The sequence below is a fragment of the Phodopus roborovskii genome, unplaced genomic scaffold (genome assembly GCF_943737965.1).
Source record: "Phodopus roborovskii unplaced genomic scaffold, PHOROB, whole genome shotgun sequence".
In the NCBI taxonomy this organism is placed as follows: domain Eukaryota; kingdom Metazoa; phylum Chordata; class Mammalia; order Rodentia; family Cricetidae; genus Phodopus; species Phodopus roborovskii.
Window position 1 is genome coordinate 1603330 of NW_026126515.1, and position 22310 is coordinate 1625639.

Consider the following 22310-nt stretch of genomic DNA (forward strand, 5'->3'; position numbering starts at 1 on the left):
GTGTGTGTGTGTGTGTGTGTGTGTGTGTGTTCACTCTCGTAAATGAATTCATTGTTAATTAAAAGTTTTTCTAGTGCTGGAAAGATGGCTCAGCAGATATGAACACTTGCTATGCAAGCACGAAGACCTGAGTTCAGATCTCCAGCACCTGCATAAAAACCTGGGCAAACTATACTGGGCTGTAACTCGGAACTGGAGGGAGTGGAGACAGGAGTATCACCGGGGCTAGCAGCCTAGCTCCAGATTCAATGCAAAACCCCTTCTCAGTAGGATGGCCGAGTGATAGAGTAGGCTACCTGATGAACCCCTCTGGCTTCTGCGTATGTGCATAGATGTGCACACCTGCACACACAAGTTCTTTTCATAGCTGAAACACTTAGTTACAGGCCATCCTTCAGGACTTTCCCATATAGACAGTATCAGGAGAAAGCAGCATTACTGAAGTTAGGGGAGGGGATGGGAGGCAGAGGGAGGGGCGTTACCAGCTGAACCATGGGAGTAGATTGGTTTCTTTCTGCCCAAATGCTAGGACTATTCTTCTGATACACATACACACACACACACACACACACACACACACACACACACACACACACACACATATATATATATATATATATATATATTTTTTTTTTTCCTAACTATATTTAAGGACATTGGTGTCTGTCATTGTGAGCATAGCAAAGAAGCCCTATTCAGAATGGTTTGGTTGCCAAATGGATTGGTTTTCAGACTTACCTTTTCTAAGAGGGAGCCTCCTCAACCTGATTCCAGACAGTTCCTACACGGTGTTCCTACAAGATGACCCCACCTGGGTTCATTCAAAACAGTGCCAATTTATCTCTACTGTCCCATTATGACTTAAATGACCCCCATCTCCATTTCAAAAGTATCCTGATTGGATAATAACTTCTATGACCATTCCAAGACTCTGGGAAACTGTAAGTATCTTTTATCCATACAAAAGTTAGTGGCGCTGTTTGAAGGATTTGTGCCGGTGCATACCAGGCTCTAGCCTAGCGATTAGCTCACCTCCCCACCTCCTCCACCCCACCCCACTTCTGCTCCACCTGCTGCCATAGGAGATTAATCCACCTCTAAATCTTGCATTCCAAAGGTGCTGATTGCCCCCACCTTTTATGGCTTCTGCCTCACATTTCTTAGTTTCCCTAGTAATGAGTATTACTGAGACTTGAGTCAGTGTGAGTATGTGATGTGAGGAAACACTGGACCAGTCATTCATCTCTCCTCCAGACCCTGGAGTTTCCCTTTCCCTAAGTGAAGCAGCCTGCTTCTCTAGCAGGGCATTGGGCTGTGAGCAGATGGTATTGGGCGAAGCAGTTGTTGCATGATTTTATGCTCCAGATCCTTTATTTGTAAATCTTAGAGACTAATAGCTCCCAAGTATTTTGAGAATCTCAAAACTCAGAAGATTATAAATAACAGGATTTTTTTTTTTTCGTCTAAAATGGCAGTGCAGATACTATGGTTGTTTGATGAATAGTGTGTGGTTCCTGAGCCAGGCACACAGCTGATGGTTTTTTTCCAGCACTCTATTTATAGAGCTAGGTCAAAAATGTCACTTCCGTTGGAACCTGACCTACAGACAATTGTCAGTTTTAGAGACCCAAGGAAGTAGAGTGCACACTAAATACAGCTGGTTCACAGGTTCAGTTAGTGAACTACAAGCCCCCAAGGAAATTAATTTTGCTGGAGAATAAATGTTTAAGCCTTCCCAATCTCTTTATTTGATACTTTTGCCCTGTGGCCTCATGGAACTTGTAGGTCACCTTGAGTCTTTATTCTAAAATACTGTCCCAGCCTGTGTCCCCATTCATCTTCTTCAACTGTGGCTGTTGGAAGTCATCTTCCTGCTTCAGACAGAGAAAACTGATGAGCCTCCAACAGAGGCAGTGTAGACTACTTAGAAAACAGACAGAACACAACTGAAAATTTCCCCTAGTTCATCTTTCCACTGGGGTAACCAGGATTCTCCAGTTGCTTCCCTAGATCAAATGGAAGACCCAATGGGAAAATGTCTTCCACAGCTCAGCAGCTCCCCTGGCCTGGTCTGAAAGAGGAGAGAGGGGATCAAATGGATGGTGACCCCCTTCTGATCCTATTCTACCACTCAGACTCTGGTGTTTAAGCTTTGTTGATTTGAAGTTGCATTTGCTAAAAGGTTGTCATCATGGGTTGTAGTAGATAGAACAGACTAAGAAAAACAGTCCCTGATCTGGAGAGAAGTCAGACATCAGAAAAGGGATTGCTCAATTACACTGTCTTCAGGTGTAAATGGTTGCTGGGTAGGACCTGGTGATTCAAAGGCAGTGTGGAAGCACTGTATACACAAACCACCTAGAAAAGGTGAGGCCTTGAACAAGACACCAAGTTTTTGTCGTCAAAATACCTTAGACTCAGGATGTTGTGTTTGTTGCTTGAAGTAAAACCAAGAACTTTTGAAGCCATTTGGAACAACTTCTTCTGACCATGGGTGAAGGTACTGCAGGCGTGGAACACAATCTGGCTGGTCAGTCCTGAAGCTCACTTCTGTGTTCTTTGTTATAGATGCTAGACGCTCCGTCTCCCTCATGGTCTCGTTGAAAACCTGTAGCTAAATCAGAAATAGAACCACCTATCAAGCATGATAGAGAAAGTTCCCATGGTAACCCACCACCCTTACCTACACTGACCAGTCCTGCAGCATTCATAAGTGTTATTGTTTTTCATTTCCTACTTCTTGTCTCAGTAAATTGCTTTTTTATCCATCAGGACAAGAAGGACCAAGTGTTTAAAATACTCCCTTTTGTCCCTATTTTGAGAGTCACTGTTTTGTTAGTTTGTTTGGGAGGGATGTTGTTTGTCTGTTTGTTTGGGGGCAAGTACCCCCCCCTTATTTTTAAACATGCAAAAGTCTATTCTTTTCAAGTTGAACCCTCTGCCACAGGACAGACAGGTTTCTGTCATTCACTAGCAATTTAGTCTGACCTCTCAGAAATGTTTAGCTGAGAAGTCGTAAATTCAAATGTTTTCAGAAAAGAAAATTTTCATCACAGTCCCCCTCCCCACAACAGGCCCCTTCTGAGTACTGACACAGAGTGGTACCAGCTGGCTATCACCTTCTAGAATCCGGGTTCCATAGCAACTTGGCTGACCTCCTCTAGCCTGAAATCATGAGGGTTACACCCTGTGTGTACAGCTCAGGGAGACCATGAGAGATGTGTGTTCATATCCAGCTCCCACTAGAACTTGGGAACTGGCTCCAAAAGATAGCAGTTCTGGGAGAAATTTCAGAATCCGCATCCTATTCCTCGCCACCTCATTCCTAAGCTTTGCTATCTTGAATAACGATTAGGAGGAAAACCAGAGAGAGCGGTGATTAAACTTCTTTTCTTCCTCAACTTTCATCTTCTGCGTTTGATCATCACTGTTCCTGCCATTTATCCATATCAAGTATCTCCATCTAGGGTCACCAAGAACCTTTGGTTGCCTGGAGGCAAGAATTATTATTCCAATTTTACAGATGGGTAAGCAATCACAGAAGGGGAACAGCAGGCTTGGGCTCACCTAGGCGGTCTCTGCGAGAGTGGGGAAGGAATATCCCAGTCTTTTTAGAGAACCTTAAGTCTGTGCGAATGAACACAGGGATCCTACTCAAACACATCTGCAGACTCAAGATGGTGATGGTGAGAAATCCCAAACAATGAAAATATTTTCAAAGCTCAGTTCATTTATTTGATGTTTTGAAATTTTGTATTGGAATCCACCAAATTCCAGACAATGAAGTCATACAGCCTTGGCAGGTCTAAATATCACAGTTGTTCAAAACTGGGAGGAAGGCGGAGTGCCCCAGTTTTTAGAACCTCTACTTCAAGTGAACATAGAGAAGGCTCACTTATCAGTTTCCTGACCAATTAGGTCACTGGGCAGGAAATCACCTTTTACAAAGAGCCCTAAGCAGATTCTTCCTACTTTAAATTTCCCATAAACAGCAGTAATGGTCATTTATGACAGCCCTCACATGGTTATGCTAGAAACTTGAAAGACAGGAGGAAAATAAGGCCATGAGTGTATAGTAACTGACGGCTTCCTCATCAACCTGTCTCAAGTGATTCTACCAACACAATCACCTTAGATTCTTGTGAAGTGGTTAGAGTTTAAGCCTCTGACCAGGGAGGGTCAGTTCTAGGCCACCTGACTTTACATGAATCCAGTTCCTGGTCCATTTGAGCAATGCTAACTAAATGACTTGCCAAGCCAGGGCATGTGCTGTCTGTGGAAACCTCTTGCCCTGAGCACCAGAACAAAGACAGAGGAATGTGGAGCTTGAGTGATATGTGGGGTTCAGATGAGTGATAGGATGCCTTGTCACTGCTGTTCCTGAGATGGGCCTTTGGGCAATCCAGGACCTTCTGGGACTCCTGTAGACAGGACAATAACTAGATAGCTGATCTTCCAGACATGATGAGCCCAGAGAAGGCTAATCAAAGTAGGGGTTAACAGCTGAGTTTTGAACCCTAGCTCTGTCTGCCATTAACCAATCATGTGACTTTGGGGAAGTGACTTAATCTCTCATAGCTTAAGTCTGTCAATAGAATTGATAAGGGTGCCTATCTCATAGGCAATTGTGAGAATAAAAATGGTGTACTAAGATATGAAATTCAAACAGTGTAAGCCCTCTCTATTTGAGGAGCTTCTGTAGTGCCTAGAATATGGTACCTCTAAAGGCATTGCCTTCATCGTGATTAACTGTCAAGGCCTTGCAACACTTGTAAGTGCTTAGGAAACATGCATCCTCAAGGTTACTTTTTCAGAGTTTTCTATGGAAGTTTTTTTCTGTAACTTGCCCCTGTGATCCTTGATTAGAACTGAGGTTTACCTGTTCAAAGAACAGACAAGTATCTGCTACACATCTATCCCTTTCTTGGTACAGAGTTTTTTTTTTTTTTTTTTTTTTCCTTTTGGTTGCTCTAGTTTTGCTTTTTAATCATTTGCTTATTTATTTCCTTTTATGGAATTTTTAAAAGAGTTGCTCCTGCCCTGACTGTGGCTCTAATCTCTAAAAACATCCTTTGCTTCATGTAGAACTGGGACACTCCTCCAGTTTTATCACCACCAAAAAAAAAAAAAAAAAAAAAAAAGTTTTAAGTTCTTAACCAATTAGTAACTCCTAATTATTCACTTGTAGCCTTTTCTTGGCAAACTGCAAGGCCTAGCCTCATTTAATCCTTTCTCTTAGCAGACATATAAACAGCTAGCTTCTACAGTTTGCTTGAAAAAAATGCAAACCTATTAATTTTAGCTTAAGGTAGAATTAAGAATGTAAATATGCTTTTTAAAACAAGTCTATAACATGGTTCAGCATTTAGTGGAAATAACTCACTAGTCATTTAATCAGTGTAAGCATCCTTGTGTTAAGTGACTCAGGCCTGCTGGCACAAACCAGGCATGCCTCTGGCTCTTTTATAATGCATATTAATCAAAAACCACACAAATAACATACCACAATATAAATGGAGGCAAATGAGAGAAGTTTTTTTTAAAGTATTATGGAACTTTAGAGGAGGAAGACACTAATTATTTCTGTGATGGTAAGAGAAGCTGGCATTTGGAAGGCAGCTCTGGACACAGGATAGACATGTGGCCAGACCACATTAGGCCAACTTTTATGTGTGGTGCTGTGGAATTGAACCTAGGGCCTTGTATGTGCTAAGCAAGCATCTACCACTAAGCAATATCCTCAGCCCAAGGCAGCATTTTTAAATCAGAAAAATTAACACAAAATACTTATTTTTAGCTTCTCTTTTTAAACATCAGAAGAGGAGATGGAAAGATAATGTCTCAGCAGTTAAGAACGTTTGCTGCTCTTACAAAGGACCTGGATTTAGTTCCCATCACCCACATGGTGACTCACAACTGCCCATAACTCCACTTACAAAGGACCTGGTGCCCTCTTCTGGCCTCAGAGGGCATCATGCACACACACGGTGCACATGCATACACACAGACAAAACACTCATACACATAAAAATAATTTCCAAATTAAGGAACTATCCTAGGTCTATTAACACAGGAATGGGTAAAGAAGACACAACATATAATAAATACATGGAATTTTTTTCAGCCATGAAAACTAAAATTATATCAGTAAAATGGATACAATTGGAGATATTAAGTAAATTGAGTCCCCAAAAGGCAAATAATGCATAATTTCTCTTCCTCATGGTTCCTAGATTTTATGTAGATCCATAAAAATCATTCATATATATACATATATATGTATATATGTATATACATATATATATATATATATATATATATATGCACACATAAGGCATGCATATAGAAAGGAAACCATAAAACTGACTAATGAGGAGGGAGAAGAATGAAGACAAAGGTAGAGGGATATGGGTGAATGTGCTAAAAGTACATTACATACTTATAGGAAAATGTGTGACCCTGTACCATGAACAAAGAGCATACACCAATGGAGGAGGGGGGCAGATGGGGAAGGAAGATTGAAAGGTTGTGTATCTCAAGAAAATTGGAATTGAGTTCATCTCTGATGTAATAAAGACCTGGCCTCTTACTCTGTGTGGACCCCAGGGAACCCTGTGTGGCCATGGCCAGTTGTGTTTTCTTTTGTTTTCCCCTGTTTCATACTAAATGCTGAAGAGCCATTGAGTGGCTATGAAATTAATGTTCGTTAGAAAGAGGGCAAAGAAGCCCCCATGGTAAAGGTCAACAGAGGAGGCCAGGAGACTCTCTGGCAAGGAGCAGGGAGCTTTATCAACTGCTGACAAGAGGTCAAGGATGATGAGGACGGAGAAGTAAAAAGGTCACAGCAAAGCCATTCAGTGAGGAAGCTCAGAGGGGTGAAGTCGGGGGAGAGGCAGGAACAGAAGATAAAGCCCCAGAATGCATTGTTCAGGCATTGGCGTCTCATCCTCAGGTATGGAGAACTACTAAGGATTAAGTCGGGGGAGGGGGCAAAGTGATCAGATTCCCGCAGGCCTGATTATTTGTTTTCACCTTCATCTGTCCTTGTTTTGGATTGTATACACAATGAACCAGGCTCACTCTAAAGTTTACTCTTTTCTATTCTATGTTAAGTAAAACAAATCTTCAGATCCTCTTTAAATCCCCTTATTGAGGATATTGAGGATATTGTTATTGATTTCCATATAATTCATTTGTTGTCTAACTGTAGGGTTCCAGAACTGCTGTATTGTGAGGTGGGTAGACCTTTGCCATAGTTCTGTTCCATTCATTGCAGCAACACTGGCCTCTACCTTCTGGGTGGCAGTAGCCCTCCCACTAGCCATTAGCCAACAAAATCTCTTCTAGCTAAGACCCACTGAACATCATTTCTCAGTTGTAGTATTTGAACCTAAGAACTTAAGGGTTTATGGAGCTGGTACCATCTTAAAGTTTGTCTGTCCTGGGAAAGAGGACCAGTTACTACTTAACCATGACGTGCAGATGAGATAATACAATGAGTTTTGGTGCCTCATTTTGTTTCGGTTAATTTAGTGAATCTATGTTCTCAGTCTCATTGAAAAGAGATGGTATCTCAATGATGGGAGGCTAAGTATTCAATAGGGCTCCTCAGGCCGGTATCCCTGCCATGGCCTGGAGTCAGAGAGGGCATAAGATTGAGGAGGAAACCTCAAGATATGTCAGACATGATTAGAGGGATCTGGATACCCTGAAGTAGGGCTTGGCAGTTTGCCCCTAAAGAGAAAGGAGTTGGGAAGCAACTCCTTTGGTCATGTCAAAAGGGGTCAGGGCAGCTGTACGATAGAAGATAGTTGCCCATGTACAGTAAGCTTGGAATTCAGATGGAGTCCAGTTCAGATCCTCCGCACAGCAAAGTCTTAGGAGATAAAGGAGTGTTTCTCTTGAAATAGAGCAAGCTAAAGCAGACTGGGTAAGAAAGGCTAAGCTCTTCCAGAATCCTCTTCTGGGTGTGGATATACTTCGGGGGAGGCAGGCAAAGGAATGCTTTGTATGTATATGCAAGAGAATTGATAAGGAAAATTGAGTTAAGATGCGTACTGATTTAAATGAAGATCTACTAATTCAACTAAACAAAGACAGCTCATAAACAGTAGAGAAGCACTGTGCCCTCCTGCCGGGGATGGGTAGAGGTGTGGTTATTTAGCAGGGGTAGCTTGGTTGCTGCATCATGCATCTTCTTTGTTTACCCATTGGTAGTCACTTATTTTCATTAAGGCTGAAGGACCCCATGCTGGTTCTTACTTAGTTTCTTCATGCCATCCTCCTTCAACTCATCCACATTTGTAGTGATGGACTGAGCCTTGAGTATGAATAATAACGGAGTTTATCTCAAAGGCCGTATAAGGAAGGGCCTCTGAAAACGGGTTTTTGCCTTGTCTCCTTTCAGGTGCTTCTGGATCCAGCTGTGTGGTAGCTGCACTGGGAAACACATGGAGTCACTGTGTGAACACCCGACTGATTCTCCAGTACCTTGACTCAGAGAGAAGGCAGGTGAGTGAGTGTTCCCCTAGAGTTCTTCCAGTGTGAGGGAAACTTTGCCTGTCCTAACAGCAACTAGAATTTTAAAAAGGGGGGAAGGGAGGGGGAAGGAAGAGACTACACACAGAAAATCAGTGTAAGAGTGGATCCTGTGGAGTTAGCATCTCCTTACCGTTTGTGAATGTCCAGGGAGCACACTTGGAGTTTTAAATCCTCAGTCTCTAAGTGATTATGTCAATAGATATTTGTTGAAGACTAGCTAATCTGTGAGCAAATTAAATGGTGCCATGCTTTTTCTTAGCATGCATGTGTTTTGTGACCTTAAGATGGGCATCTTCTGCTAGGTTCTAGATACTTTTACATTACTGCAGATACTAGTACTTTAAAGTGCTAAATGATCTCAGAGGGTCCTCTGAATGTTTGATGACTTCTTCAAGGGAAAATCCCTCCATTCCGAAAGTAATACCGTTCACCCTTTTCTTAATCTTCTCTCCCAACTCCAGAGAAAGGAATGCTATAGTCTGATCTCCTCGAAATTCAGGAAGTTGACATCTCTTGATGCCCTACCCCAACTTTATTCCACTTTTTGACCAGACTGAATTGGCATCACTCATGAAAGAGGGCAAAGGAAAAAGACAGGGTGGGCACGCTGATGCTTTGAATGGGGGCAGAATTCAAGGCCAAATCTGATGACTAAATACATGGTAAATCCAGGTTAATAAAGGAGGTGGTACTGGGGAGGGGGTGCTTTCCAGAGGAGATGGAGCAGGATGGTGTTGCTTTTACCAGCAGGAGATAAATTGACCCTTTCTAGCAAGGAGGCAGGAATCATCTGATATAGATATGAACATTTGCCTTCTCCAGACAACTTTATAAATGTCCTTGGTTACAGACCAGAGGATTCTTCTTGGTTTTCTTGGGCCTGTGTAAATAACATTCCAGCCTGGTCACTGGGTCAGCCCTTTTCTGAGAAGATAAAACAGGTTATTTCCAAGCAAGGAATCATTCTTGTGTTTTCAGGGCCTGGCACATCTATTGTATCAGAGACATATTTTCACTGGTAATTCCAGTATCCTGGGCGCTCTGTCCAATACTTTTCTTGCTAGAATATTTCTGGAGAACCCAATGATCTTTGTTGTGTCCCTTAGGTGGTAAATGTTGATAAATAAACATTATTAGTAGCTATGAGATATAGCACTAATAATAGCAGCATTCTCTGTGAATTAGTGTTGGTGGGGGTAGGGGAGGGGCTATGTGATCACCAGGGCCGGCAGAGTAATGATCTACATGAAGCAAAAAGAAAACTCAGTTCAACACAACTTAGTTATCTGGTGTTGGTTCAAACTTCTAGCATCTGATACCAGGCAGTTTACTTTAGACACACTCAAGTACAGTGCAACTTTGGCAAAAAAAAAAGTTTCCTGGTGATAGTTATCTCAATCCTATGTGCGCAATAAAGATTAAGGCGTGACTACATGGAAACTCTTTTGCAAAATATATGTGACCTCTTCCATAAAGATGGATTCTATAGCTTAAGGGCCTCGGATATGGTGTTATCTTGGCTATACAGATAATATAGAGGTCAGCAGGCTATAAAGTACAAATGACATCTCCCTTAAGGATGGGTTCTATTCACTGAGAAACAAGATAAAGATACAGCTCTAAGGAGGAAGGGCCTGGAATAAACATTCTGGGGGGGGGGGTGTTGGTTGGTAGCAAAGGTCACCAGGTTATTAACTACATCCACTACCAGCCTTCTGGGTAGGGAACATGTATCCATCCCTTCCATTGGAGAGACAAGCCTATGTGTTTTAACATTCCTGGTTTCCCTAGTGCTTATCTGTGATTACAGAGACCTTTGCGTTCCCAACATTGGTGCTGATTCTTTCACTTCATGGGCCCTAGACCCTACTTGTTGAAAACCTACAGATCTCTGCCTTCTGTTTGAGATGGCTTCTTCCTATAACATACTGATTCTGTGGTCTCTCACATATAGTATTGTGGAATCAGGCTTCCAGATTCTAGTTTTTCTAATTCTAGATGTAATTTGTAAATAAATAAATTAAAACTATATTTTTGGTTTCCTTATGATAACATGTTCATCCATGTCCATATTATCAGAGCCAACAGGAAGTATTTGATAGAACAAGTACTGTTCTTTTTTATATCTTTGACTTGAAGATTTGGGTGACCACTGATCACAAGAAGCCCTAGGAACAAAGTGTGGCTAGATCAGTGGCAGTGTATGAATTCATATCCTATTAGATGGGTCATTGGTGTTATCTCCAAAGGAAAACAGGTTGCCCTGGTTACTAGTCAATCAGCAGCAGGCTTGAATGCTTTCAAGCCTGGCTTTCAAACAAAAGTGAACTATCAATGAAAATAAGACAGGACTACCAGTCCATACAAGAGAACATACATTTAATTTCTCTGTAGAAATAAATTGTTAAATTTGTGACCTAATACCGAGAATAATGTTTGATATAGGAGGCATGTCTCATTCATTCGGATTACCTTGTCTTGCCTTAGTAGATAGTGGGCTTAGTGATTCTCTTCGTCTTTCCTGTGGCCTTAGTTCATGACAAAGTATTGAAACCATGTGAAGATAAGGCTTTTTTGATGACATGAGCAACAAAACAATCCTTTAAAATTAGTCTGGACATACCTTCTTATTATATTTCTCAACAGGAGAGTGTGTAGGGCCATTCTAGGATAGCCATACCTCTGAGACACCAACTTCAAGATAGCAGATAGAGTTTTTGTTTCTTGGCTTTTGTTTTGTTTTGTCTTCAGTCTGCAAACAGAGACCACTCTAAAAAGCCTATGGAATGAGGAGTATGTTTTATCCTGCACCAGGGATATTGAATATAAGGCTCAGTCTGGGATCATAGGGCCAGAAGGGGTCAAGTTAAGCCAAACAGCCCAAGAGTTAAAGTGTATTGTCCAAGAGAAGGAGTCCACCTTGGCTGAATATTTTCTTTGCACCCTGGAAACTTTGTAAAATTATATAACTGGGAAAGAAACCTCCTTATCAGGGTACAAGCCAAGTTCAATGTCTTGTTTATTCTGCTTCAGCGTCTGCAAGATCCTTCTTAAGATGCTGAGATATGTTTTCCTTTAACTAATTCAGGGCTCTTTTCCACTTGGCTTTTATTTACTCCTTCCCTGTGCTGCTTCAATCCAGTTCTACCCATTTTACAATATTTTTCTTCTCACCAAAACCATGTCTTTAAGGTTGAATTAAAGAGGCTTCTACTAGGTTTACTGTAATCTTTGTCATTTTAAATCACTGAAAAATGCATGCAAGCTCACCATGCACATGGCATAGAGATGCCAGGAAGCTCTGCTCTCAAGTGCCTTCCAGTCAGGGATGGAAGACTTTATATATTGCACATGTATGCACTCGTGAATAATCAAGGGAGTCCAGAGTGAGGGATGCTGAGACATCATCACAGGCAGTGTCTGTCTTATTCCTGTGTGAATGGCTGAAACAGTAACTACTGTGAATCTAAAGAAAGATGAAATCATCAGGGGCATCTTTTGAAGATACCAGGAAGAGGGTGGGACATGAGCAGTTCCAACCAGTAGTTCTCAAGCCTGACTGCACTGCAGCTTCAGCATGACAGCTTTTATAAGATACCAAAGCCAAAACTCCACACTGATGACATAAAGCAGCAAAATCTCTGCCTGGGAAGGGGCAGCAGGGGCGCACACATGGACCCAAGCATTGGTTTCATGTGTAAAGCTCACCCAGGTGGCTCTAGTGTACCACCAAGGATGAGAGCATGTGTTTTAAATGACAGATAACCAAGGATAGGCAGGAAGGGGAGATGTGAGGATGGTCCCCAGCACACAGAAGAATAGCAGGGAGCTGCTCATATCTGGTGGCACAGACTGGATTCTGCCTTGTAATTGAGCAGAGGGTTCCTCTCAGCATTTGTTTGACAAATCTTTATTGAACCGCCTCCATGTCTGTTCATTACTGTGGAAGATGCTAGAAGCAAAGAACTAAAGGTAGCCAATTCCCCCTCGTTGCTTAGCATACTTGGAATGACAACCACGGGAATGGTATGTTCTACAAGAGCATCAATAATTAGTAAATGTAGAGGCGACAGAAGGCTCTGCCACTAATAAAGGTTCTGGGATGATTAAAGAGACAGCAGCATACACAGTGAATTGGCCAAGACCAACATTTGGGAAGTTCTTGAAGTACCAGGTTCCTTGTGATGACTCAGAAAGTTCTAGTGTGGGTGGCTATGCTTGAAAATGATGCAAAACCTGATGGAACATCAGAGTATTTTTCATCAAATCCTCATGAAGTCTGTTCCTACAAACCACATATGGCATTATATAAATTTTGAAGTGCCCTAGAAGAGTAATGAAATAAATGAATCCCGGCTAAACCTCACACCCTCTTCATGAAATAAATATTATGACTTTCTTATTTCAACAGATTGGAAGTTGGTGACCTTTTCATATAGGCAGTTTATTTGAATAGTAATAATATTTTCATCTTCTACTCAGGAGGCACCCTAAAGTTATTGAACACTTGAGGGAGGGGCCAATATGTTGTTGACAGAACCAATACTATCACTCAAGGCCCTAATCCTGATTTGGATCTGTGGCTTTTCTCAATGCCATAGGTTGTTTGCATCTTGGACTTGTGTCCTTATTGTTTCTTTTCTGATGATGGACTTCTCTCAGAATCCATTTTATACTTTTCAAAGACTCAGACACTGTCACTGTGAAGACACAAGCCTTCATTGACCCCACTTTCCTCCGGATCACAGCTTGTATCAGGCATGTACATCTCTTGCTGTATTCACAAGCTCTGATTAGGACCCCCATTGAAGACGTAGCTTCGGAGCGAATGACGTTGTCCGACACACAGGTAATATCTTTGTTCTGAAAGAAGGCGAAAAAGGAAGAGGCGCTAAGGCAACAGGATGCCAGTTCCAGGCCAGTTTGGGCTATTTGTGAGCCATTGTCAGAAAACAAATGGAGATAAAAGAAACATTCTTTTATTATTAATATGTGAACCCAGTCTTATATCACTCTTTCCCATATTGAATGTTGCAGCTTAATAGTTCCTTAAAGCACTAGTAGTCAGCTACAAAGGTTCACATCAGACGGTGACAACTGCAAGCAAACATCTGTATGGTAGTGTTACAGGAATGCTGAACATGACGACACTTCAGAAGCAATCCGCTGAGAGCTGTGGAAGAATGGAGCCAGTCTAGTCCTCAGAATCCTCCTAGGAATTCCTTTATATAACCAAGCCAGAGCTCTGAACATGGCCGTGACCCATGTCACATGAGGGAGGGACCCTGCAGCCACCTTAAGGGACAGGTGCCTTGAGCACTTGATGTTAAACAGAAGTCCTTAAGGTAGATATGGGGCGGAATACAAGACTTAACCCATATTCGCTCAAACATTAAGGTGATGTTTTAGTTGTGATCAGTCATAGTTTTGTGTCCCTTCCCTTCCAGATTCCTCTGTAGATTTCTGCTCCAGAGAGATCAGACTTAGTTGCCCTAACTCAAACCTCAAACATAAACATAAATCCTTCCCACAGACAGTTTCCGGGTGACCATACTATTTTGCTTTTTACTCCAGCACATCTGCTCACCTGCTGTTTTTAGGCAGGCAGAGGGAGAGAGAGAGTCAAAGCTCACACATGCAAAAGAGAATTTGGCCATGCTACTACTGGGTGGGAGGAAATTCTTTAAAGCATAAATATCTAATATCTGTGGAAATAGCCAAGGGAACATGGAATTCCAGCCAAGTACATTGCCTTGAGTATAAATGTTCCCTCCCTTTTCATACTGCTCAAGTGTGAAATCTGAACCTCTGCCCACACTCTCCAATCAGAAATGCTCTAAACAGATATTGAACAGACTAGGAGAATGGTGACTTTTAAGGGATTCTTCCCCCTGCCCCCAGGCCATCAGATAGATAGGTAAAGAAAAATCTGAAGAAATTCTACTTGAAGGAATGCTGTGACCACTAATAGTTGACTTGGTGTCACAGAACATGAACACAGACCTAATAGAGAAGTAGAGAGCACAGTTATCAAGCCAACAACCCCTATTACTATCTCCATACTTAAGTTACAAATATCCATATCCTTCTTACCACCTAAAGGATACACACATGCATGCATGCACACATACGCACACATGTATACATGCACACACATACAAACTTGATATGACTCCTTTGGAAAAAGTCAGTGTCTAGAGACTAGAAAATTGGCTTAGCTTTTAAGAGCTATGGCTGCTCTTCCAAAGGACCCAAGTTTGATTCCCAGCATCTGCATGGCAGCTTACAAAAATCTGTAACTCTAGTTCCAGGGATCAGACACCCTCTTCTGACCTCACAAACACTGCATGCATGTGGTGCACAGACATGCATTCAGGCAAAACACCCATACATAGTAAAAGTTTTAAGAAGGAAAAGAAAAAAGTCAATATACTCACCATCACTATTTAAAAAAAAAAATGTTTAGACTTAACTTATTTCTTATGTATACAGCATCCTGCCTGAATGTATGCCTGCAGGCCAGAAGAGGGCACTAGATCTCATTACAGATGTTTGTGAGCTACCATGTGGTTGCTGGGAATTGAACTCAGTACCTTTGGAAGGGCAGCCAGAGCTCTTAACTGCTAAGCCATCTTTCCATCCCCAGCCATTTCTCCAGCCCCTCACCATCACTATTTTTTTAATAGACTCCAGTAAAAGGACCTCTCTTTTAAAGACTTGGGCATTTTCAGTTAAAAACACAGGTGCAGTTGGTCCCTGGTGCTTCTGCTGAAGGTCCCTATTCAAATCTTCAGCTATGCCAGGTCATGGACCTTGAACCTTCACTCAAGAGTGGATCTTTGCTAGAAGATTTTGAGCACCTTAAAGACTGAAAGTTTAAATAAAAATAAAGCATTTTTTTTTGTCCAGTAGTTGTAAAACTGGTTCTTACCACCATCTCAAAGTAGAAAAGACCTTAAAACACCAAAAAAGTGGAGGAGACATACACATGAATAAAGAATATATCTACTAGTGCATTTAAACCATATGCCTTTATTTTTGTGGCTGGCTTATTATTACATGTTCTTATTTCTGACTTTGAGGATCCTGGTCTCCAACCATTAGGGACCCAGGGCCGGGTCTATGCACAGAGTTCAGAAAGGTGAATCCCCTGGAATAAGCTTCTCTCTCCATCATTCTTCTCTAGCTCTGAGAAGTTTTATTTTTACATGCTATTGTCTAGTTCTAAATCCCCTGGTGCAGTGACCCTCCCAGCTCTAACTTGCAAAGGAAACTAGGCCAAATAGCTGGGTGAGATTCTTTTTAGAGAAATCTGAGTATTTACAGGAAATGAAAGAGACACAGGGCTTTGGAATCAAACTGAAGACCCTGTTTGTCTAGCTTTTAAAAAAAGGGGAAAAAAAATGCTTTCAGTTGGGAAGCAACGTCAGAAACAGCTATGAGATCTCTCGGACAAGGCAGTGACCTGGGAGTCAAGGATACTGAAATATATTTGGCTCATTTGAGAAGGAAGGTTGGACAGGATGCTGGGTTTTAGCCTTGGTTCTTTAGTTAAGGGTGAAGAAACCACAAGCAGGTCTGTGATTGGGGAAAGCAAAGGGAAAGAAGAGTCCCACATCTGCATGAACTATGAACGGACCGACATTTGAATCAGCACTTCCACCAGAACCTGACCGTGACTCATTTGAAATGCCTCCTAGTTTATCCAGCAAGCCTGGTTATAGTGATCCCTGGATAAGCTAAGGTGCCTGTGGCCCGTGAGGTCCTGGGCCCTCTCCCCATGGCTGGACTCAGTTAAGGTGGGATCTGAAGTCTTTAGCAAGCTCCTGTTGACTCTCACAATAGTGACTCTTAGGTTCATATTCTCTTCTAACCTCTTCCTCTTCTTCTTCCTTTTGTTTAGTTTTGTTTTTTCTTTTTTTACACAGTTGATTAATTATCTGGTGTTAAGTGGTTGATTCACAGTCATAAAGCTAGCAAGTAAAAGAAATGGACATGGAATTCAAATTTACTTCTTTTCATTCCTGACATATTGCTGTTTTCGTTTTCCCTGATGACTCTTTAGGATAGATTCTGAGTTAAAAGAAAAAAAGTACCCAAACCCAGCCAAATTCCTAGGCTAATGGGTGATATGCTCTTTTTATCTCCTATGACTCCTATGACTCTCAGTAGTGAAAAAGGGGGGGGGGCAAACTGCTACAGAACTCTGCAGAAAAAATACTCTTCCGAGCACCATCGCACTGTATGCACAATGAATTATCAAAGTCAATCTTTGAATCATGGACTTGGTAGCCTTTTCCTAGTTGAATTTCACAGTGAGCATTAAATTCTCAGTGGAGGATTTGTGCTTGTAGACAGTCCCCTGCAAGCGTCATTTGTGCACTTGGAGGGACACCATTAGCCCCCGGCTTCCTGTTGCCCGCCTCCTCTTTTCCTGACATTTTTTCTGGTTTTGCCAGTGTGGAAGACAACTTGTGTTTATACCATTTTTGAGTCATGCATGTTAGTTGTGAAGACGCATTGCAAGGCAGGAGTCAGCTCTATGGCACCCTTTTTCTGCCGTCTCGGGGCCTCATACTTGGTCCCAGAGCTCCAGGCAGAACTAAAGGACTAAAGGTTTCTTACCTTCCAGGAGGGAAGGAGTTGGCCTGTACACAGTACCTGCAGGGTGAGAGTCTTCAGGTTTGACTCTCTCACGTGCTTGGGTTCTATTAATCCCCACAACAGTCCTTCAACACAGACCTTGCCATCTCCAGTCTGACAAAGGAAAGCCAGGCTAGTGACATAAATAAGTTATATACAGTGGAAATGTCAAGATGTGGAGACATGTTTTACCTCTCCAGAGTCTGCTCTTTTTGCCATGTACCATGTTGTCTGAGGTATAAGAGCTTTTGTTGTTATTACTGTTGTTACATTTTTAAGTGTAGGAATTAAACGAGGGACTGGAAAGTAACGTTTGTCTTGATGATTCTTTTGGGTCACAGTTAATAGATCCTTCCCGTCCCTCCTTCACCCACTCCTTCAACTCTTATTTTTCCTGAAAGATAGCTGAATCTAGAATGGCATTTAACTTACCTGCAAAGGGTACTGAGTTACCTGTGAGAACAGCACCTCCCACGCGGGAGCGGGGACATGAGGGACATGTAGGGATGGTAGGCAGTTTGATGTTTTCTTCCCTTGTTCTCAGCATTGTTTGGCTTCAAAATATTCCTGACAATGGCTAGTGAAGAAGCTCCCTGTTCTGTCTAGATGTGTGATTCCAAACAGCTTGCTGCATTGAAACAGCTCAAGGCCATACATAGCACTGCTGTCTGGCAGCTGTTGCCCGGGAGAATCCACACTGTGCTCTTGCAGGCTACCTGGGCCTACGGCCTCTGCTGTTTCCCTGATGGAGCTGTGGCTGAGAGTACAAAGTAAGGTACAGTGCTTGTTTGCGTTTTTCATCCTTTCTGAGGTCACTGATTGGAGCAGTGGGTAGAGTGGGCTCTTTCAGCATCTAAACGGCTTACAAAGTTAGGGGGCAAAGACTAGATGCAGACAAGGGAGTTTCATGATGGAAGTGTGAGGGTAAATGAATATGCCTCTGGCATTCGGTTTGAATTTATGAAGTCTTATGTTACCATAACATTTTATGATATGTCACACATTATCAAATGCACGATTGGTTGTCAGGAGCAATATAAGTCATTGGGCTTTCCCGATTTCTGCTGCTTTATGTAATTTGGAGGTTTCCAGTTGACATACTCCTTCCTTTCCTTCGTCTTCTTCTTGCCCTGTTGCCCCTCTCCCTGTCCCTAGCCTTCTCTATATTTTTTAAAATAAGGCAATGACTTCTGACAGCTGCCTTAATTTAAATGCTTGAAACAGAGGTTTTTCCTCTTAAGGCTCCCTTCTGGAAGTCTCCCTTCTGGGCTTGGCAGGGCGTAGGAGTCTTGGCGTTTTGGACAAGACTGTGTGTGCTTGGCTCTTGGGCTCCTGCTTTATTGTTACCAAAGGGACTGTGATTTTGAGAACACCTTTGGGTCGCCAAGCTGTGGTGCTTGTAGCCCACGGCCTACTTTCTGAAACTTTCTCTCCACAGCTGGCCGTGAGGCACTAAGCTGGAATCTTGATGTAGCACTCTCCAACAGAGTTTCTCCACTGCCCATCAGAACCTCAGAAGAGACATCTTTACAAAGCTCATACAGCAGGAGTGAGGTTCTGGGTCTATTTGGGAGGAATCAGGAGCCATTCACCCAAGGCCCCCTCAGCCCTGCTTTGGGGTCACTTTGCTTTATTATCCCAGCTATTTATTCTAAGTTCTTTATGGGCCTTCTCTTGTTCAAGCCTCTTAATAACTCTGTGGGGTAAGCAGTTCTAGGTGTGATTTGTAGGTGAATACACTGAGGTTTATAGAGCTTTAAAGTCCGACCCTAAATCGCGTGGCTTCTGGCCCAGAGTTTTCCTTCTCCTTTGCGTCCAGCTCCAATATGTCTCCCTCATCTGGACTCTGGGTTCCTAACCTTCATCCTGCACTATATCCTATGTTAATGTAAGGTTGCTCATGTATGTTCCTGGAGTTGATTTGTCTGTTCAACCCTGTGGAGTGACCACCTGAAATGGTTGTATTAGATTAAGTGCTTCCTTCCAAGAGCAGAATGATCTATTACTCAGAAAGCTATCTTGATCTTTGTCTGGCCACCCCGAGTCATTCCCTGTATCTCTGTGGCTCCATGTGCCAGCTGAGAGGAAAGAAACTGGGGAATCACCCCTGACTCTTACCATTCAGTCAGAGAAGTCCCCCGCCCTTTCCTCTCTCAGCTTCCATGGAGTGGCTTCAGTATCAGGGTTGTGTCCTTATTGTCAATGAAGAAAGAAAGGGCAACCCTGTGCCCATCTTTATGACAGACCTTTGCTCATCTGCCCAGGGCAGGAACCATGGGAGACCCCACAAATGCACCCACAAATGGGTGATTCAGAATGACATATTATTTACACCTACACCCTTACTTTTCCCCTAAAAAAGTCATTTGCCCACATAGTAAGCAACTTGGTGGTTTACCTTTAAATTCTGAGGTGTCCATTCTCTGAAAGTCTCATCCCAGCACCCTACTAAGGGTTCAGTCATTGTTTAGAGAAATAAGATGACTGGCCATCCTGTGTTCTTTTACTGGTACTTCTTGAAAAGGAAAGGTTTAGCAGATTCAATATGACTTCCAGCCTTCCGACAGCTGTTCTTAAGCTAAGCCGTTTGCTTTTACTAATAGTCATTTATACAAGGTTCTCTCTAGGCATACTGTCCTGTATTGAGCTACTCAGGGATGTCTGACTCTTCTTTGTAACTGAGCTTGATTTCCTAGTGTGACTCCATTCTGGCACTGGCCTTGCCTTCGTCTGCCATCCATCCCCACCACTGCTCTGAGACCCTTGTGACTGGCTCAGCTAACAGCCATCAGCAATTCATCCCATTGATTTGAGAAGGCCAGTGCTTCTAAATTCTGTTCATAATCTTGGTCTGAGGGGACCAGCAGTCTCTGGGACTTCTCCACAGTGAGGCTCTTGCTACATGCTGTGACTGTCCAGAAACCAAGTATTTCCTTATCACAGAGATAAGTTAAATGAGTGACTGCCATAGCATTGGTAAGGCCTTGCTCAGTTTTTCATCTACTAAAACATATTAAAATGTGATTCGTTTTCCTCTCAGTTAAAAAAAAAAAGTATATGCTACAGTCTGAATGTGTCTCACCCTAAGCATATGTTGGAAAGTGGATGGCTACTGTAAGTTACGGTGTTAAGAGCTGGGACAGGGGCACGGTAGGGAGAGGGCTCAGAAGGTAAGAGCACTAGACACGAAAGCCCGATAATCCAGGCTTGTCTCTGGAATTCACATAAAAGCCAGATGCAGAGGTTTGAATCTTCAATCCCATCACTCTGACAGCAAGATGGAAACAGGGGACTATCCCCCAAGGCCCGAAGACCAGCAGGCCTGGAGTATGAGGTGCAGTAACAGAAATGAGAGATTCTGCTTCAATGAAGACAAGGTGAGACGGTTGTCTTCATGGCATTTTTATACCAGCACACATGCACACTTGGCGCACACAATAATTCGTTTTTAAGGCAAGGTATTTAAGAGGTGGCTGGGCCATATAGTGGGAAGGTATCCCTTATAAAAATGTGAATGTGGCCCCATTTTATTTATTTCTGTGACTTCCCTTTGCCCTTCCATTGTGTGATGATGCAAGAAAGGCCCTTGCTAGATATACCCTTGCCATCTCAGATTCTGAGGCTCTAGAATGGAAATATGTTTCTGCACATTATCAACTACCCTGTCTGTAGTATTCTGATATAGCACCAAAAATGAGACTGAGGTGGTATGCAATGCTAATAAAGCCTTTGGTAACGAACTTTATTAAAACGTTAATAATTGTGATCATAGCCCTTTGTGTATGTCTAGCCATTAACACAGGCCTTCCACTGATGCTCTGTCTCTAGACAGCGGCGTTAACTGTTCTTTCTTGTTGGGCATCTCTGTTTTCTCCTCACCTTCCTTCTGTGCTTCATGTCTTTCCCAAGTGGGTATATGTGCCAGACACTGGGAATATGAGGTCAAATAAAGCCCCTCTTCTTGACCAAAGAACTACCTTAGTGAAGGAGACCTAAGAGGAGGAAGTAGACATGTGTCCAGTGGAAAGCGGGTAGGGAAGCAGGTGCTGGAGGCCTGCAGTGAGTTCAGTGAGGGTTCAGTGTCGGGCTGCTTAAACTCGTCAGGAGGGGAGGATGTGAGAAAAGATGAGGGGAAAGTGTTATTTGAGACAACACTTGAAAGTCATGTTGGTATTTGCCATGTACATAGAGGAAGTCATGAGTAACGGCTCGGGGGTAGGAATGCAAAGGGCCCTTTCTCTAATGTTCCTGGGAATATACATGTCTTTACAGCAGGTAGAAGAGAGGGAAAGTAGACCTCAGCTGAAGACCGAGAAAGGATAGGAACTCCCCTCCAAGCTGTGACTTCAGATTTCTTCACAGGGATTCCTTGGACAAGAGTTTGCCATTTGGATCTGGAGACACTAGCAATAGAATGCAAAGAAATGAGCCTGCGGTGGCTATGGGACTGAAGAGTTACGAGATGGTGAGAAGACAGGATTAACAGCAGCTGAGCACAGGGAAAGCTATCTGGAGGAATGTGAGGGAGTGTTTCTAAAGCCATGGGTGAGTGGATGAAGCTACCACCCGCTGACGTGGGCTACCACCAGAGAAAGAACAGATGGGGGTGGGGGACAAAGGCTTCCACTGCTCGGAGCATTCATAGTTCCCTGCTTATGTGACAGGCCTCAGTGACTCCCATCAGGAATTAGTTTAGAGATCCGAACGAATGTCTTATAATTGCACAGAACCCTAAGTAGAAATGTCATCATCCCCTGTCTACTCCCACTGTTTCTTACCCATCATTCTCTTCCCTACCCTCAAGGCCACTTTCTTCTGTTAGAGTCCTGCCTTCTCCATGGACAGCCATCAAAATGAAATGCTAGAGGACAGGAAAGAATGGACTCTGCAGCAGATCCCTGCTCTCTCAGAGAAGGGAGTCTCCTATGGGGGTAGCCATGCCTCCTTCCCCAGGCAATTCTGGCAAATTCCAGGTCGGGGGTATATGGTTAACAGAAAAATTGGAGAACTTGCAGCTTCAAGGTTTTTTATAAAATCCCTCTCTACAACTTGGCAGCCAGGAATCTGCCTCCCACATCACTTTAGCCAGTAGCTTATTTCTTCTCACATGTGTTCCCTGTCCCTCT

At 42.7% G+C, this 22310-nt stretch overlaps 1 protein-coding gene across 1 annotated transcript in view; it reads left to right on the top strand.

Moving 5' to 3' along the window:
• Positions 1–22310, top strand: part of Rad51b (RAD51 paralog B) — a 514113-nt gene that overhangs the window by 458638 nt on the left and 33165 nt on the right. The window contains exon 9 of the mRNA XM_051196216.1: positions 8408–8511. Within this exon, the coding sequence (XP_051052173.1) occupies positions 8408–8511 (104 nt within the window). The remainder of the gene's footprint in view (positions 1–8407; positions 8512–22310) is intronic.